At 37.7% G+C, this 19,138-nt stretch overlaps 2 protein-coding genes across 3 annotated transcripts; one reads left to right on the top strand and one right to left on the bottom strand.

Annotated features, from left to right (window-relative positions):
- The first annotated feature begins 68 nt into the window (after positions 1–68).
- On the top strand, positions 69–6,623 carry LOC143447069 (uncharacterized). The gene is made up of 20 exons (XM_076947000.1): positions 69–266; positions 686–823; positions 999–1,115; positions 1,193–1,279; positions 1,398–1,521; positions 1,689–1,906; positions 2,096–2,319; positions 2,668–3,309; positions 3,443–3,623; positions 3,809–4,019; positions 4,174–4,318; positions 4,395–4,542; positions 4,624–4,740; positions 4,813–5,307; positions 5,371–5,463; positions 5,597–5,815; positions 5,880–5,956; positions 6,033–6,160; positions 6,223–6,291; positions 6,393–6,623. Exons 1-20 carry the CDS (start codon positions 123–125, stop codon positions 6,530–6,532), a joined length of 3,717 nt encoding a protein of 1,238 aa, XP_076803115.1. The 5' UTR covers positions 69–122; the 3' UTR covers positions 6,533–6,623.
- Positions 6,624–7,653: 1,030 nt separating this feature from the next.
- On the bottom strand, positions 7,654–14,954 carry LOC143447215 (atlastin-like). 2 transcript variants are annotated; one of them, XM_076947202.1, is made up of 16 exons: positions 14,698–14,954; positions 14,385–14,590; positions 13,485–13,616; positions 13,201–13,353; positions 12,883–12,957; positions 11,887–12,133; positions 11,423–11,607; positions 11,238–11,309; positions 10,882–11,082; positions 10,639–10,710; positions 10,228–10,371; positions 9,813–9,866; positions 9,622–9,675; positions 9,254–9,451; positions 8,771–8,842; positions 7,654–8,528 (listed from the first exon to the last, which is right to left on the bottom strand). In XM_076947202.1, the coding sequence occupies exons 1-16, from the start codon at positions 14,837–14,839 to the stop codon at positions 8,166–8,168; spliced, it is 2,370 nt and encodes a 789-aa protein (XP_076803317.1). In that variant the 5' UTR covers positions 14,840–14,954; the 3' UTR covers positions 7,654–8,165. The 2 variants fall into 2 exon arrangements, with proteins under 2 accessions (XP_076803317.1, XP_076803318.1); XM_076947203.1 differs by lacking the exon at positions 14,698–14,954 and having other exon boundaries at positions 13,485–13,618; positions 14,386–14,526.
- Between the last annotated feature and the right edge of the window lie 4,184 nt (positions 14,955–19,138).

The following is a 19,138-nucleotide window of genomic DNA, read 5'->3' as shown; positions in this document are numbered from 1 at the left end:
TGCGTTTCGCGCATGACCGGTCACAGTCGTCCCAGGGAACATTTGACGCCAGAATCGTTTCATTTTGAAACAAATCTTTGAAAATATTTGTAGGAGAAAAAATCGTCACAAATAAGTAAAGCATGAGTGAGTTCAGTGAAAGTGGGTCGATAAACTTTTGTAATTGCTCCCATAATGGTGAAGCGATGAGATTAAAAACTTGCGTAACGAACGTCTCACTTCCGACAAAGTCCATGCAAAAAATCGTCACTTCCATTGCGACCAGGGTAAGTTTTTGCTTCTGTTTAAAAGTAACCTTGGACGTAATGTAAGATGTATTAATTTTAGAAGTAGTTCATTGGTTATTAGTTTTCATATTTATATTAAAGCGCCTTTACTGAAAATTAAATTACTTTGGCTGATTGTTTTTTAACTTTTTAAGAATAAGCTTGGCAGTTACATGCCTAGGCTGTATCATATTGTTCAGCTGGGTCTAGTGCAGAAGTGCACAACCACAGGATGCTTTTTTATACTAGACCCCAGCTACTCAAATTGTGACGTCATTTCGTTTTGATCCGTTCGGTCTTTGCTTGCAAACGCAGTAAATATCAAAATATATAATTGATACAAGTGTAGGCTTAGCGTATTTCAGTATTTGGTGAATGATTACGAGACTGACATGTTTGATGTCCTATTTTTATGGAAGGTAACCCAACTAATTATATCTTCATCCGACAAGCAAGCTACAAATTCAACAAAGAACCCACCGCTAAGTTTCAAGTCAACGGAACGAATTGTATCATCAGCAGAATCTTTGCTGACCTCTCTCAAAGATTTTATTGAGGTGTGAGCTTGACACTAAGCTAATGATTGTACTCTTCGTCTCATAACCTCATGTACATAGCATACACCTCATCTCGTAGCTCATCTACAGAGTTGTTTTAATGTCTTCTTCCTGTTCCTTTATAGCCAAGGAAATTGTAATGATTTTGAAGTTGTCTGATTTAAAATATTGGCAGGCAACAAAGAAGACAGTGTCTCATCAATATCCTGAGGATGTTGGAGTGGAAGAGGAAGTTGATGTTGCATCTCAGCAACTTCTCATCTCTGGAGAAAAACTTCTCTTGTGCTCCCAGGTTGTCTCCAGTAGCTTTCAAATGCTTAAAAAATTTCTCTCATTTTAATTTTTTCGTATTGTCTTTATATTTTTCAGGTTCTTTCTGCCATGGGCGGAAGTGTTGAGGATGAAGAAGTTGAAGCCAAATCTGATCTCACTGGGACAATTTCAACAACTTTCCAGGTTAAAACTGCATTGTAACATGAAATTTATTGCATCAATTGAAATTTTAAATATAAGAGCAAACTTTCTTTACAATTAAAACTGCATTGATTTCATCTTGTCATTGTCATCTTATTAGTCTCTGGTTGTTCTGTTGATGTGTGTTGACAACGCTGAAGTTCGGAGACTTGTTACTCTTGGCAATGTTGCTCTGGATCATCTGGCAATTCTGACTACTGCAACAAAAATGGAAACACTTGTTGGTTGGTATCACCTGAATGTACCTGATGCTCACGCTGTGTCTTGTGCAAGATACATTTGTCTTGTCTCATTGCTTTTTCTATTTTGCATTAATAATGGTATTTTTGTTGTCCCTAAGATTCATCTGTTAATTGTGTTTGTGTTTTTTATTTTTTTATTATTTTTGTAGATTACTTCAGCAATTTTGCTCACGCCGTGCACCAGTTCCACAGAGGAGCAAACCAGAGACGCTCAGATTTATTGTCGTCGAGGAACAGCCTAAAAATGAACCGACTTCTCACAACTTTAAAGCATTCGATGCCTATGCTTTCCACTGCGTTGAGCATGTCCATCAAATATCCTCGGAATGAAGAAGCAATTTCCAGCAAACTCTTTGCTGTGCAGCAGGTGGCCTGATTGTCAGGTTTAATAATCTTCGGTTTGCTCCAGTGCTTCATCTCAAAAAGGCTGATGTTGCAAAGACACCGCTGATACGGACCAAAGTCATTTGCACATAGTTAATGGGTTAAGACATATTGCTCTGATAATAATTGTTGACGTTTGCAAGTGAACTTCTATTTGTGATGTTGATGTCAGGTGGAAAAGACACTTGATGACATCATAACAGTGATAAAAGCCAGTCCGGGTGATGATGGGTTGCTAGAAGACGGCCACGCGGGTGCTTTCGTCAGCGAGGTGCAAGCGATAGACAGGATGCTTGGCCCAGAACATCGATGCAACTTGGACAGGTTGGAACTTGAGACTCAAGTCCAGTCGTTGGTTCAACATCAGATGAGTCTGTCGGCATTTCTTGACAACAGGTCAGATGCAAAAACCTTCTAAATCAGTTACACCCATAAAGCCAAGATGGCAGTATGTGAAAATATTACAGAGTACTTTGTTGATAGGTATAAACTAATTAATAAGATTTCTATGTTGGCCATGCTACAGCCATGTGCTCTCTTGGTTGTGCATTGTGATTCGTATGTAGAGTAATACCGTTCATGTTCAAGACTGTCTAAATACAAGAGATTCTGCCGAACGTCTTATTGACTTAGATCAACACATAATATCACGAGAGTAGCGATATTAACATACTTGGTCAGCATTTCCTCTACATTAACGCTCAGTAGTTTTTCCACGTTGATGCTACAATTGTGACTCGTCAGATTTCCGATGATGTCAAAGAAGTCAAAGCTTCTCGTCAAGGAATGTCAAAAGTTGGTCGACCTCACTTGTGCTGTCACAAAGACCTGCCCACAGCATCGGCCCAGGAAGCCCATTGATAAAGACGATGGTTCAGAATATGGTTCAGTGTGTCGCGTTGTACGGGCAAAACTAAAAACTTTGACAAAATTAACAATCACAATTGTGCTAGCATTGTTTTCACAAATGTTCACGATCACAAACGAACCATTGTCCGAACTCTTAAGGATCTATAGCCTTGTTGGAGAGAAGAATGTTGCAAACTTCTTGCCCAAACTCAAGTCCGCGCTTGAAGTGTTTCAAACATACTGCAATGATGTCCAGGACACTTCAAAGTTCATCAGCATGCTGGCATCAGACGCCAACGCTTACACGAACCTTCTCACCATCGCATCAAACGTCAACGGACTTTCAACCCAGATCATAGAATATTTCCTCATTGTGATGTCAAACTTGGATGATAATGACTCCACATCATTCAAGAAAGAAAATGTGAAGATTTTGACTGACTCCTGGCCGGGATTGCTTCAGAATCTCATCCATGGATGCAGCAGTTGCCTCGATGTGGGACAGCTCATGGCTTGCATCGAGAATGAAATTGTGAGGTGACCATGAATTTGAGCACAGTGTAATATCTCTGAATATCTACAACTGCTTCAGTTAAGTGTTCCAGATAAATTTGTCAACATTGACAAGAAAACATGTTTTTAATACGAGCACGTATGTCTTTGTTTCTAGTGAATTTGAAAAGTGTCACGAGGAAATAGTCAACCTAGATGAGGTCAGTTTGTCAAAACATCTCATCAGCGTTACTGGAAAATCAAGACTTCTGGCATCAGTCGCAAATGGAGTCGTTGCCTCGAGCAGTGACCCGATCTACAGGAATGGAGTCCTTGCTCATATCAGTCAGCTCAATGAGGTGCTGAGTATTGCACATGCTGCTTATTTATTGAAGTGAACAATCCTCTGCTCAATCATTCCATTCAACTGTCTGCTCGTGCAGTGAATGATATAGGAGCGTAACAAATAAGACCACAAACTCACTGTGCATAGAAAACAACAGAATGTGCTGTGCGTACTCATTTTAACTTCTTTATACTCCAGGGTATCTCGCACATTGTTGCTAGCGGCAACCAGCTGATAGAGGATTCCACTAAGTTGTCGTATCAGGAGGGATTCCTCGCTGCTGCATCGGAGGTGAAAGCAAGAGCAGCATCTTTACGACTCGCTCTCATGTCGATGTCCTGCCATCCAGAGCTTGTGAGCGAGGAGAGGAAAGGCTTGAGAGATTTCTCCGACAAAGATGCATTATCAGGTATCACTTGCGATTTATGACGTCATAATGCAGCTCGATATTGACTGATGCCGAAGCCTAAAAATCAAGCACAGGCAGCAAACCTTGATAAGCTGATTAAGCTGTGCTCAAAATACGTCGGCGATGCTGGTTGACATGTCGGTTATCTTTACAGGAATGATAAAAGAAATGCATACTTTGAATAAGAAGTTGTCCAGGCTGGGATTTGAACCCAATACTCCCGGAATAGACTTTGCTCGACCCGTTACTTCTTCCAAGAGAGCTAATGATGATGTCGATGAAATCCTCGGCACATCCGGGTACGATGGAATTCAAGGTCATTGAAAGTTTATAGAATATGTTTTTGTCATCTTGAACTTGAATTTCTATTCTAAGACCTGCCGTTGACCTCGACTCATCATTAAGTCAAGAAGTTGATGCAGACGCTGAGGAGGAAAAATTGCATCCTTTGGTTGGTCGGATTTTCGAGATTATTTCCCGTCCACGTCATGATGAGAAGTTATTACATGGATTTTATCAAGAGGTGGAGTTTTTATATGACGTTCAACCTCATCATCGCCACTGTTGTGATCAGAGACGTGACTAAACACTTCATCACTTACAGGTGAAGAAAATGAGCCGAGCTATTGCCGAGATTGTTGCTGACTCCGACTCCTGCATGAAGAGCTGTAAGATGATGATGAAGGATCCTCTCACCAAGCCAGCCTTTGTGGGATCACGGGTGAGGAAATTTAAGCAGGTTTGTTGCGTTCATCCAATGAAAGTATCACGTGACAATGCATCATCCCTCCAGGACACATCTGTGGATGCTAAGAGCGTTGGTGAAGTGATAGAGGTGTGGATGCGAGCCATGAATGAATCGTGTAATCTTATGGAGGAGCTGCTTGGTGACCTGGACGACACTGGAAGCTTAGAAACGTTGAGATCTCTGGCACAATCCTGGTCAAAATCCTCCGAAATAATCATCCGCTGCTGCTCTACTGTCCTCCATATTCATTCGCTCTCACTTCGGAGATTCCTCATCGGTAACCATAACGACTGCCTTCCTGCAATGGGGGAATCACCCACGCATCCACTGGATTCGGGGAAGTCCCATGGTGGGTTGGAGATGTTGGGAAGATTCACCGAGACCATCCACGTGCTTCTCTCTGACGTCATAGCGTTCTACAAACGCGAGATGCCTGATTGGCACGCGGAGGGCGGAGCCAGTGGGGGGTTGATCCTGAGGTTGGACGCGATCTTGTCCCGATCCGCGATCCTCGCATCTGATATCACCGCCACGAGGAAGGTGGGTCACGTGAGGTGTTAAGTCGAGTGTTTGTGACGTTTCATCAAGTCCTTTTATACGCAGGTTATCAGTGGAAAAGCGACCAATCACAATCATTCATTTAATGACGTCGAGCGGTCCTGGTTACACGTCCATGCCTTGACCTGTGCATCGAAGGTGGGAGTTGTAGGCGACAAGAATTAGGTTACTTGGCCGTTGTTGGTTAATCGTCAGCCCGCATGCTCTTGCTATTGAAGCCGTGATGTCAGCCACATGCTTGTCATCATCACACGGGAGATATATTCCGCAGGTCTGTGCTCTTTCATCCAACGCTGGGATGGTGACGCAGTTGGTGCTCGGCGTGAAACATCTTCCGCTGCCCACCGCATACTTCCTGCATGGTGGCGATGAAGAGCTCGATTCATTGAAAACTTACGGAAGCAGGATAAGGACGATGACGTCATCGAGTATGGAGAAGTTTAGCAAATCGATGAAAGAAATCTCAGTGAGCATCGAGGAAGAATCGAAGGTATCACTTCATCTTTTTTTCAACCAATTCCGTGGTTAAGCGATCATCACGTGATTATTTGCAGCTGAATAAGGTCAAAGGTCGAATTGACGTCACTTGCGGAAGTATAGAAAAAATTCTGGAATTCCTGATCGCACAGAAGTAAACGTTACTGCTGGTTCTGATGTTCCACTTCATTAAGTATATTATGAGTCATACATACTTTATTGTGACGTAGGCGCTCTGAGCTACTTGCACGTCACGGATACGTGGTGTGCCACCTAGTGTTTTTACATCATCGCTTCATGTTGGAAGTTTCGAGAATTAGTCTTGTTTCGAATCAACTGAGCCAACTAGTCTGTCAAGGTAGGTGGTGATATTATTAAGTATTTTCGATATTTCTTTTATTTAATATTGTTCAATTCCAGAGGAAGAATCTCCGGCTGAGTTGGAGGAACTGGGCAGAACTCAAGATCACCAGCACACCGGTGACTTAGGTTTGTTCAAAAGAAATTTCATACTGTTGAACTATACAACATGTTTCATGTTCAATGATGAAACTTGTACCTAGGTAAGTGACAAGCTTTTGTCTTTGTAGGTCCTTCTCCAACCAATCAGGGCTCAGCATTCAACGAGAGACTGAAGGTGCTCACCAAGCAACGCAAGGAACGAGAGAAAGAATTATTTTATCTGTTATCTGATGTCGATGGTGATATTGTATCAAGCGCGGTCAACTGAGCCGCTTTTAACAACTTTCTTATCGCTTTCGTTTAACTTTTATTTTCAAATAAATCGTGAAGCGCCCCCACTATTTATCATCTGAAGCTTCTTTCTACAGTGACTGTCGCCATTTTCTAAGCTTTAGATTCAACAATCTTTGAACCACCCAGTACCTGCGTTGATCGACGCTTATGCGTCATGTTTCCATCTTTCAATTTGATGATTTGTAGCGGACATGCTGGCTGGCCTTGTGTGTGCGTTAATAATAATAGTCATTCTCAAACAAAACCTCCAATAGGAGTTAAATTCGTGTGGCTTTGCTTTTGACGTTTTTAAACTCGATGTACAGCTCAGGTATTAACTCACCTGTTAAAAGTTATATAGGTTGTAAATTTCTTCAAATACTCTGCAATGAATTCACTCAATCGAATTCCTGGGGTAGAATATGTGTGCCGGGTCGATCGGAAAATGCACGAAGACAAATTTCAAATCAAGGTATTTTGGCAACAATTTTTAAGCTGGACACCATAACCACAAAGAATCACACGACAGCCGTGAACGTCACGTCATCCCTAATGCCCAAGATATGGTGCAAAGATTATCCTCCGTCTATAGAAAAAAGATTCTAATACATTTACCGCGTTGCTTTAATAACGCAGGAGGCTCAGTAGCGGAGCGGTTATTAAGAGCGCTGGCCTTCGCAATAAATGCGGCTCGTGTTCGATACCCAGTGGCGCCATACCATTTGCACTGTCCTTGGCTAAGGCATTAACGACACTTGCTCATGTTTAGTGGACCTGGTGGACGATAAGAAATTTACATGAACATGAATTTGTAGCAAAACCACAAGCCATGAGATTTAGATTCATTGAATGTGTCTTCACTTCATAATCAGACTAATCATTCATTACTGAGGACTACTTTTGCAACCAATGAAGTGGTGACAGTTACTTCCTTAACTGAAGCAACCCTTGCGCTCTCTTGCTGTTTGCAAACTTTGAATTGATTTCCGCTACTTACTCTTTTCTCCCTTATTAAAAAGATTTTACGACGGGCTTCAATATAATCGCTATTTTCTATGCAAAGTTTAACTTTAACCGTGACCTTAACCTTTTACACACAGTTTCAACCAATTTCGCTACATTTGAGTTTCTTTTGATGAGGATGTTAATTATTAGCTACAAATTCGCACAAAAAATAATATATACAACAGTGTATATAGCACATCACACGACGTAACACCATTAAATGTTTATGTTCATCACAAAATGTTATTCTATTTTTAAAAACTAATTATTTTTCAAACTGCACATAATTGCTACCGTCTACCAATCAATAACTTATTTACATAATAACTAATACATTATGTTAACTTATAATATCCGTACATATACTTGTTTACAAACAACGACATATTTTATGGCTTATTTATGATACCGTAGACTTTACTTTGGTATTTTTTTCACTGCAAGTGTGGCTAATTAACCAACTGGACTTAGTTAAATGCTACCCATTATTTTGGTTTAGCAACTTCAATAAGTGCAGCAAACGCCTACAAGACTAAACGGACACAAAATAACTAAGAGCTATACAACGACCATTTTGGTAAAAACCGAGAGAAAGGCAATCGTAGCTGTATATTATTGTATAACTATTTTCCTTTAAGCGTATCCACGGCTGCAGAAACGATGACACCTACGATGACAAATGGGGCCAAGATAACTGCTACAGGTACGCCTATTACTAAAAGCGGAATTGAAATAAAGGCGATTGCTATTTTTGCCAGAATTTTTGATCCAACTCCTGACTCTCTATAAACTCCCTTTTTCTTCACCATGTCAGCAGCCAATCTTTTGTATTCATCCTCAATGCACTGGAGTTCCAACTTTTTGAAGTGATCGTAGATCTCCGTCTTTTTCCAGTCATTGGATTGATAGCTTTCTTTCTGTTTTCTTAGAAACATCTCGTGTATATCTCTTAGGTTTGTGTGGTTGATGTAGACATTAGAAGTTTGCTGCGATATCCACAGGTTACTTTTTGATTTTGCAAGTTTTCAGATAAATGTTACAATATAGACCATATATAAACTACATCGATTTGTCAACAAAATTGTAAATGATATTTGCACCAAATCATGGAAAAGAGCGTGGGGTTATTTGCCTGGATTGACTTGACATTATGAGACTTATTCAGCGTTGTCAGCATATCTTCTTCATTGTTAGTGGTGGTTAGATAAAGATTTAAATCAATATTTACCTTATTCATGAACCGAAGATATTTCGTTTTTACTTCTTCTCGGCGTAAATTGAATTCAGCTTCCTGTTTTTTCTGCATTAAACATAAAAGTAATATTTTTAAAGTCATTTCAAGAACTTAGAATTGCTACATAAATCACCAACTTGTAAAAATAATTTTTTTGCGAAGACGTAAGCTGAATATGGGTGTTAGATGACTATAAAGAAGAATCGCCATAAATTAGGAATCATTTTTCATTGTGGATGGAAAATGATTTTAGACAACTAATAAGAATTACCAAAATTGTTCCATACTGCACTTTAAGCTAAAAAATTAAATCTGGTTCAAGCCAAATTATTTGCCAAAACTTTCCCGGAGATGCAATAAACTTATAACGTGCAGAGTTGAACATATTTCAATTTATTTTTTATTTAATCTTGGGGAATGTTATCTTGATTTACAAGTCTATATTTAATACACGTTTTATGAAGTTATTTTACTCACAAATAAGACATCATATTTCATCAGGAAAATCACATAGGCTGCATTGCAAGCTGTTTCAAGTGCTTTTGATACATTCGGTATTTCATCATTTCCTGGAAATTTTTCAAAAGCTTCTGTTTGAAACTTTTCAATTTGAGCAGTTATCATTGGCTTGTGTCGATTTTCAATTGTTTCTTTCATGAAACCTTTTTCTCCAAGCTGTGCATGAAACAAATCAATTTTAGTTGCACAAAAAATGATGGACGCGTTAAGACAAAAGTCTGTACAGCGTCTTTTTTAGTTGCTTGTAAATGCATTTTTGTACGTTAAGTATTCATTTTTAATACAAACTAATTTATCTAAGCTGATAACAATTAATACCTAAGTACCTGCAGTAAACTTTTCTTGTATTTGTTCAAGTGTGTAAACGCCAGTTTCTTTATCTAATAAATACCAACGATAAATATTAACCTTCAAACAAACGAAACAACATAACTGACATAATTAATATTTTATGTAATAGCGAAACACTTGAATCAATGAAGATCAGTGACTTAATGCTTAAGTTAAGGTTTCGCACCTTGCTTGGGTTTTCTGTATTTGAAGCTGATCCTCTGGCAAGAAATGCCTCCTTCTGGTTATAAATAATAAGGATCGTTAGTACTTTATCAAAAACATGACTTTTAGCCATTTGCCAAATAAGGATCTAATCTGCCCATAACTGACACAAAGTTAAAAACAGAAAAGAGTTTTTTTGTTTAGTAAGAGTTTTTGGAAGTGAATAAAACCCATTAGTTGTAAAATTGCTGCAACTCAGAAATGAGGATATTCATAAAATTTATTGACTGGAAAAGATTGACGTTAAAACTAAACCGTTTATATTTACATATTTAAAAATTCATTTTAGCTTTTGTTTTGTTAATTAGAAGTTGTTAGCTTAGTTTTAACTTAGTTGAACTTGAATTAACTTATAGTATTTCGAGTTTTCAACAAACTTCTTTCATTGCTGTCATTAAATCTTCTTCGCAGACTTGCAATCTTTTCAGCAAAATGCTTTCATATTCAGCATAGGCATCTGTCTCGATATTTTCTCGAATGAAGTGTATCGCGTTTTTACGACACCTTTCGCTATCCATGCCCTGAAGAGCAAAAGTATCTGTCATGCTTTCCAAAATATTTGTTAAGTTGTAAAACTATTTGCTTTGGTGGACTTAGTAAATGAGGGTCACCATAAATACGACAAAGCCCATATGTCGTCAATTTTACATATTTGCATAGGTTATATTTATCACATAATTATTTCATGTAATTATATACTATAATAATGTGATGTTATATAATAACATATAATAGCACATGTATTTGTATTTATTTATTTCTTAAGTCATTCACATACAAGTACATACTTTTTGTAAATCTTCGCGAAATTCTTGCACTGCTTTTGAAACTATTTTTTCATGTTCATTGCGAAACTTTAGCTGAAAAAACACCCGTTTTCAGTGAAGCAAACCCGAGTTACAAGATTTCATTTTTTCAAATTTGAGATTTTTTTATTCTACGCAAATATTAATCTTTAAAAGGGAAAATATAGCATTATGCTACAGATTTACTCGTAATTATTTAATTAATTAACGGAAATATTTTTGTACTTCTTCTGTGAAACGTATTTGTTGATAAAGAACCAAAGTTGTTTCAATCTCTACATCTAGTAGATTTCGGTATTTTTCAAAGATATTCGGATATGTTTTCAAAACTTTCTCCATTTCTGATTTAAAATTTTTGCCAAGTTCAGATTTCAACGTCTTGTGATCGTCCTGGAGCTGTTTTTCACTTAAGTAACTTTGTGCCACCTGCAGCATAATTGCTTTCATGTAAAAGAAGTTAAACGTAAAACTTGACTCTTTTAAGTTTTTGCACATTTGGGAACATAACTTGATTTAAATTTAACATACATTTTTATGAGTTACGTACATGTGGTCCCAACAACAAGCTGAGATTATCTTACTTGGGTCATTCTTTGATGGTATTCTTTTACTAATGCATTAGTCATGGTTTGAGCAGTCGCCACGGCATCTGCCTGTAGAATAATAAAATCTTGAGTTTAATGGAGTGTCCAAGTCTTATTTAAATTTTATACAATTGCAAATTATTAAGCAGGCTAACAAATCTGGTGTATAATTGCAAACTTACTTCTATCGCTGTCAAGGGACTGGATATTGCCCCGCTTTTAAGAAGCATATGGTACTGATGAACATAATTTAAGACATTTTCGCCTTGCAATTTCATCCCGCTCACTTCTTTCGGTGTAAGATTGTTTGGATCAAACACCTCATGGAAAAAATTGTGCAAATGCTTTTTGAACACATCTTCTACATCTGTAGCATAAATTTTATTAAAGTTGGTTTGTATCCTAATTCTCTTTACATTATTGCAAGCAATCACAAATAAAACGCCTTTTGTTACCTATGATTATAATAATTGATGCTGATTCTTGCCTATCGTTGTACTGTATAAGATGGGCCTTTGAGCAACTAGGTCTACGATGATTGTTTAATTACAGAATTTTTGCTATAAGTTATATATTGTTGTAAAACAATTTATAATTGTTTTGTCCAGTAGTTGACTGTCCATCACAAACCTTTGTTTGTACTTACCTTTGAAACAAAGTTCATACCCTTCATAAGGGGGATCACCTTGTCCATTAACCAAATCTCCGGGACTTGGTAGAAGACAACATCCTACATTCTTGAAGGCATTTTTAATTTCCTTTCTGACTGCAGTGATGTCGCCATTGTTTGATCCTGTTTCTGAAAGCTTAGATTCAATGTATTGTTGTCCACCTTCAACTCCCCAAGGGTATTTTTTTTTACCTGCCCAATCTCGTTGCAAGAAATAGAGTCTCTAAAAACATCACATTTGTCAAAAATCAAACTGCGTCATTTAGTATGAAGCAGATTAACAGTGAGCAATATGCTAATAAAGCGATGTAGCTAAAGAATCTGACAGTCTTCCAGCATGACATGTAAGTTGTTAAGTTCGCCACAGTGTAATCAAAACTGCAGAGGTTGCCACTTAAATAGTAAGATTAAAAAGAATAAATTCTAAACCTTTCAGCTTAGTGAAGACGTAAAATATCGCAAACACAGCTGAAAGAAAGTAGGTGCTTTTAAACAGCATTCAAAAAGGCAGCACACAGGGGTAAAGGTCAAACTTGAAACATAGGAATAGCAATAGAACCGTACATGGTATTACATAGCAATAACAAACATCTACCAACTGATGTAATTTTGGTCCTTGATCTTATACAGCTTTATTGTAATGTAAAACATATTGCCAATTGCGTAATTACGCTTGTTTGGCCTTTGCATTTTGATATGGGTGAACCTTAGCTGTATGTGAGGCATTACAGCACAAACAGCGTGGCAATAGCAGAATATTGAAGCGAAATATTATAGATGGGTTTACTCAAACAACTCGAAAATCGAGATCTTCTGCGTGATGTTAATGTTTTGATAAACTTCTCTCTAGTCGTGTTACAACATTAATGAATGAGTGGAAATATCGAAATAATGCAACCTTATGACACTGGACCAAAACAAAATTTCCCGTAATTAAGTAAGTCTAGCTAAGTGTGTGATTAACATGTTTACTTGAAAAGGTTGTTTCGACTCAACTCCGTTCTTCTTCATCAAGTTGTTCAGATTCGAAGAATATTTTGTGAAAGTCTTAAAAATAAACAAAACAACAACGGTTCATATCGACGCTATAACAATGAGTGATCAGGTCTGGTTATATGACTACAGTTTTCTAACCAACAAGCTTGTGTTGAAACTTTAAAGCTTCAAATATTTTAGCGTATTTTTATATCTTAGTTTGTGTGTCAACGATTTTGGAAAGTTTGTATCAAGTAATCAAGGTTGCCAATCGCTGTTGTAATGCAAGACTTCAGAAAGGTAAAAACGACGCACACTCAAGGGTTGAAGATGGTTTTCATTGATGTATCCTTGAATATTATAAATCTGCAAGGAACTGAGCAAGGTGCTGAATGCAAAGATGTCAGATGACGCCTTGTGTCCGCTTTCATCGAAAGCTCCTTGCGTATCCATCAGCAGAATGGCGACCTTTATGAGTAAAACCCGCTTAATGCAAAGCTACATATTACAAAGCTTTCTGACCTTTCTTGTTCATTAAATTATTTGTTAATGCTTTCATTTAATACTTATCCTGTACAGTATCTAGCAACATGATCCACCTTTGAACCGTCACTCTTGGTAATTAGAAAAGGTTGACTCCACATATGTATGCCCAATGTTTCCCTTTCACAACCTTCTTTCCATTTGAAATATTGAGGAATTTTCTCTTCAGGAGCTTGCTCAGCTGGACTCTGAAATACAAAAAATAACTATTACGACAAAAATAGAGTAAAAGCCAGGCACAATGTCACTCTAACGGCGAGTCGTGGCGCCACAAAGACTAAAAGTCAAAGATATACAATGGCAAGTTGGCAACGATGCAGTGATAAAAGTCATGAAACTCATGAGTCATGAAATTAATCGCTACGACCCGAGCCGCGACTGCTACAAAACCTAGAGATGGCCAACACGACAACCGCAATAAAGAGAAGGCGTTCTAACAACGAAAGCTGCACATCAGTGCAAACTAACGCAACCTCTCCTCTCAGGACAAACACTAGTCATCGAATAAAGGCAAACACGGTGTGGTGTTTGGGCAATAGTGTGTGGTGCTCATAAATAATCCTAAGGAGACAAGAGTACGAAAGCTAAGACAAAGGTGAAAGCTGTAAACCTAAAAACATGTTAAAAGGTAAAATGTGCAAACAGCCACAAGCACCGACCATAAGGAAGTGCACAACATTATAAAAGACAGTGAACTACAAACGCATCATTCCCAGGACTCTTGTTGTCACGATGTCGCTGATGCGTGTTTCACAATGAGCACGTGATTAACGACTCAGCCAGGCAATAAAAATTTACAGTTTGTAAGCATTGACGTCAAACGTCAAACTTCCTATTTTGGTGATGGGCGTATACTATCTAAGGAGATAGCAGCAGCATTAACCACAATAAGCGCCACCCGAATCTATTTGTATCTTTTATCATCAAAAACCTGACAACCATTTTGAAAGAAAAACCTTTTTTGAGCTCAAGTAACGAATCATAAGACTGAGAAGAAATGATTTTCCAGTTCTCATGGCTCCAGTCACCGACACAATCATCACAGGATTCTCTTTCACATCCGGATGATAAAAAATTTTAATCAACGTTTCTTCGTTTAACTCGTATCCTCCTCCTTGCTTTGGAACCAGCAGTTGCAGAGAAGTTTTTTCATCAAAAAATCCTAAGAATAGAATTGATTAGTATGTCACAATAAATACAAACAATATTACACAATACTGTGACTTCATAAAAACATATACGTTATAAATAAAACAAACGGATATTCACCTGGTTGCTTGATGATTGATGTAATTTGAGATTTCAAATACGTTGCTGTCTTTCTCACATTTTCTGGCATATGAGACGCAACCCTGTTTGCCACTGACTTTCCTGCCTCTAACAACGCATCTTTCAGAATATTATCACCCATAATTTAAAAATGCAAAATCACTTGGGATAAATTTTTATTCAGCAAGCTGATTGTAAAACAAAATATTCAGTCGGTAAGTTTTTACACGCTCTGGTAATTTCCACTTTCATTTACGTTCTGAAAATGCTTTCTTTTTCTGATCTTCTATTTATATATGTTATAAGTTTTATATAGGCTATGTACACATATGCCACATGTTAGCTTAGCCTATATAAAGTATGTTTATAACATATATCGCAAACATATTTTATAAATACATGTGCAAATATAGACTACACACTGTACGTGTACATATAATTTAAAAGTTTTTGAAATTTTCACAGTGTCCTTTTATTACGATTCTTCAAAACTAGCGCATCGGCACAGCACAGCTTAACACTTAACAGCCGACTCCACCGATTAATGGTTAACCCCACCGATTTCGATGTCTTGAAACGACAAAAAGCTAACCTGAACAAGTTTAAACTAAGCCGGACATGCATAGGCCTATTTTCTCTTTAATTTTTAGTTTTATAGGAATTTATCAGCAAACAGATGTAAAGTCAAAGACCTGGAACAATGAAGAGCGTCTAGAAATGAGCGAAACATGGGTTCCTTTTTCTACTTGAAGAAAAAGGCAGCTCATTTTAGACATACAGTGACAATCGGAATTTTACCTGAAATCGGCCACAAACAACCTTCGGTAAATAGATCCACAATAAACTACCGTATTTCTGTATTGGGTGATCTTGAGCAAGCCAATAGTCATAAAATCTGTCTAAATCTGTCCTATATAGCCTACGATCGACCAGGCATGATTGTACATTGTTTTAGTCCGTTTGTCGATAAACCTGTACCACATTGTTTTACACATTGCGTTTTAATGCAACAGCGCTAACATCATCTATATTCCATGCCATATGCTGTCAATAGATGGCAGAATTGTAAACGAGTCCCATGCTGTTAACCTGATTTATTTGAAGCCCGAAGATTAAGCTTTCCAAATGAACCATAGTCATCTTTTGATGCCATTATTTGACAATCATTATTTAGCTACGCGTTCCACTCTGGGAAATTATTTAGCACCATAGGCGCGTTCGTGTAAAGAAAGTGAAATTACGACGAAACGTTGTCATGGCTGTGACAGGGCGTGAGTATAAATTCGGGCTCGAATCTGGCCGGATTTTTTTAAACTTAAGCCCGAGCCTGGCCCGACTTAAAACTCTGACGCTGCTTCTAGGCAGTTTACGTCGAAGTCACAGGATGAATCTTCAAGTCACAAAAGCGATTATCTTCGCGAACATAACCATACACCTGGTGAAGGTGGTCCAATAATTTCATTAACGTGAAGCAAAAAAAAAAAACAAAAATCTTGATAACCAAAACGATAACTAATGGTTAAGTTAATAAACTTGTAATGAAATGATTGTTTATCGTTCCTTAGCCTGTAAGGACGACCACTTCAATTACAATGTTTGTCTGTTGAATTGTAAGGTACCTGTACCGAATAAGGCCCGGTCCCTAATAAGGCCCATTGCTCATATTTCGCAAACCCGTGCAAATAAATAAAAGATTTTGTCCCTACATAAAAACTAATATAAATTCATAATGGTTTACCAGATTTCATCCTTGTCACGTGATCAACCGATTCGCTAGAGCACAACAAAAATTTGATATTTGCAGTTAAGGTGGTTTTGTTAATTTAGAAAAAAGGTAAGTGAGAATCTGGCCAGTTAAATGAACTGTTGTCAGCCGGCTGAAGTTTTCATGTAACAACCAACTTAGTATTGAAAAGGATAATGCACTTTTTTTTGCTAAAATTTTTCTGATGATAAAAATGTGACGTTTTTTTCGTTGATGCCACATACGCCTAATAAGGCCCATACAAGATGCCTGGCTAATTGATGTCCATACTTCAAGAGTGGTTCCAGTCATCAGTTGGCAAATTGTTGCAGTTACTTTGATGCGCCTAGTGGAATCTTTTTAAATGTTTGTACAACTTAAAATGTGAAATTTCTAATAATGTTATATGTTGTCTATTACTATGTTTTGAATCAAAATACTCACAAAATTGGTGGGCCTTATTAGGAACCTATGCTCCTAATAAGGCCCATTTTTTGGAATTTTTAATTTCTTTATAAAAAATTTTTGGGGGGTTGTCAGGTATTGTAGTTTTAATATGTTGTAGTCATATACCCTCACTAATAGAATACGATTTTTCAGTCTATTCTTATTTATGGTTCATGAGTTATTTTCAAAAAAGTGTTAGGTGGGCCTTATTCGGTACAGGTACCTTAGTCCTCGATAATGAATGAGTCTCAGGTCGTTGTTTCGCTTTTCTTAATCTTAGAATTAATTGTACACCTCGACAACTGTATAATCTGATTATATTGAAGTTTCATTGAACGAATAAATCAAAATAGAACTTGTGACAGCAACAGCACAAAGACATGTTGCGGCGTTGAACATAAAAGCCAAAAAAGACTGAATGAATCAAAATGCACGCACAGGGGAAGCAGTTGATTACGTCACGCAGTGTTATGCTTCACTGATTCGATAGCTGAGAGTTCTATGTCGTAAACAATTTTATATTACATTAATTGATATATTTTTCACAAACTTTTGATTAAATGTGGCGGCAATTCCGATCTATAATTCGAAATTTTCATGTTAATGTTGTAACATATTTTCCGTTAAAGGGTTAAAGTCAAAAAACAAGTGGAGTATTACTCTAAGGCAGCGTGGTCCAACTACCAGCCCGCGAGCCGCATGCGGCCCGCCGATAAAATTTTTGCGGCCCGCGAGCTTTCACAGTATTGATTTAATTTATTTCAATTAGAACAAGTATAGCATTTGGATAAAAAGTTTCAAAAATTTAATTCAAAGTGGTAGACCGCAGGGTCTATACTCTATAATGTTTCAACCTATCGGGTCTCGTCAGTACAACGGGGCTTCTTAAAGGCTGATATGTACCTAGTGTTCCGGACGTTTTTGTTTCCTTTAAATATTCCACAGTTTTCATGTTGTATCTTTTAAATTGGAACCCTAATACTGGCTATTGCACAACACTCAGAAATTTGGCATAATCCAATAATTGCGACAGCATCATTGCATCGCATCATCCCTTTGTTTGTTACGTCATATTAGTAGACATTATAGATGTGAATGAACAAAGTGGCCCGCAAGTTGTAACGTTTTTTGTAAAGTGGCCCGTAAGTCAAAAGTAGTTGGACCATGCTGCTCTAAGGTTGTGACGATTATGTCACGACTCACGAGTTGTTTTCGAGATGATTGGAATTTAATTTGGGATTTTGTAATTCAGTTGTTTACCAGACTTGAGTTTTCCTTAATTACGTCAGATAATTTCCTCGATTGAACTAGTGTGCCACATATAAATACCGATGTGATGTTTACAACTTTGCCCTTTTCCCTTTTACTGTCTCATTGGTTACTGAGCGCGATGTAACATTCAGCAAAATTTGCCCGAAGGCAAAAGCCTTTGTGTTATAATAAATAAAATGGGAACTTTATAAGTTAGTAATTTGTATAGACAGAATCAAGAAACTAACAGCATAGTCACGCAAATTTGAGAAATGAGAACTCATTCATCGAAGCAGAAGCAAAACAAGTCACCAATCATCAATCGTCCTCGCTCATATTCAAACAATTCCCAACAGCATACGCGGACTTATGATAGATATGTTCATTGTGTAATACCTCACACGAGTAGTGCACAAGTGAAATATTTCTTTGTCATAAGGTGTCTAGCCTACCTAGTATACAAGTGCACAACGGAACCGACTCTGATTTCGAAGCACAACTCCGCTCCCACTTGACAGATAGAAACAAACTTGGTGTCGCTGAAACTGGGAGAAGTTTCTCTTGATGACATGTGCGTTGTGACGCTCAAATAAACCTCGGGCAAAATACAGTTAAAATACATTGCTTTGTGACTTCTCATAAGAGACGATTCCCTGCGTCAAAGGCGGCTTATGATGAAGTATTATTATTTATACCTAACGCGTTTAACGAAGTGAAAGGCGTGGTAACTCATATTAACTTAGCTTAGGCAGCAATCAAAGTTGAACTGAAAGCAGCATTTGCGCTTGTCACAAGGAGACTATAAATCGTCTGTTTTATGTGGCGTCTGGTTGATGTCACCTTACTGGGATTCCCCTGCTTTTTGATCTTGCTAAGAATTGGATGATGAGGCTAGCCAAGTTTGTAAAAACCGGAGGTAGGGTTTACATTTTACTAATTGGTTATAGTATGCAAGTGCACAACCACAACATGCCTTTGTATACTAGACCCCAGCTGCTC

This window comes from Clavelina lepadiformis, chromosome 2, assembly GCF_947623445.1.
Source record: "Clavelina lepadiformis chromosome 2, kaClaLepa1.1, whole genome shotgun sequence".
Lineage (NCBI taxonomy): Eukaryota > Metazoa > Chordata > Ascidiacea > Aplousobranchia > Clavelinidae > Clavelina > Clavelina lepadiformis.
This window is presented reverse-complemented; position numbering and strand designations above follow the sequence as displayed.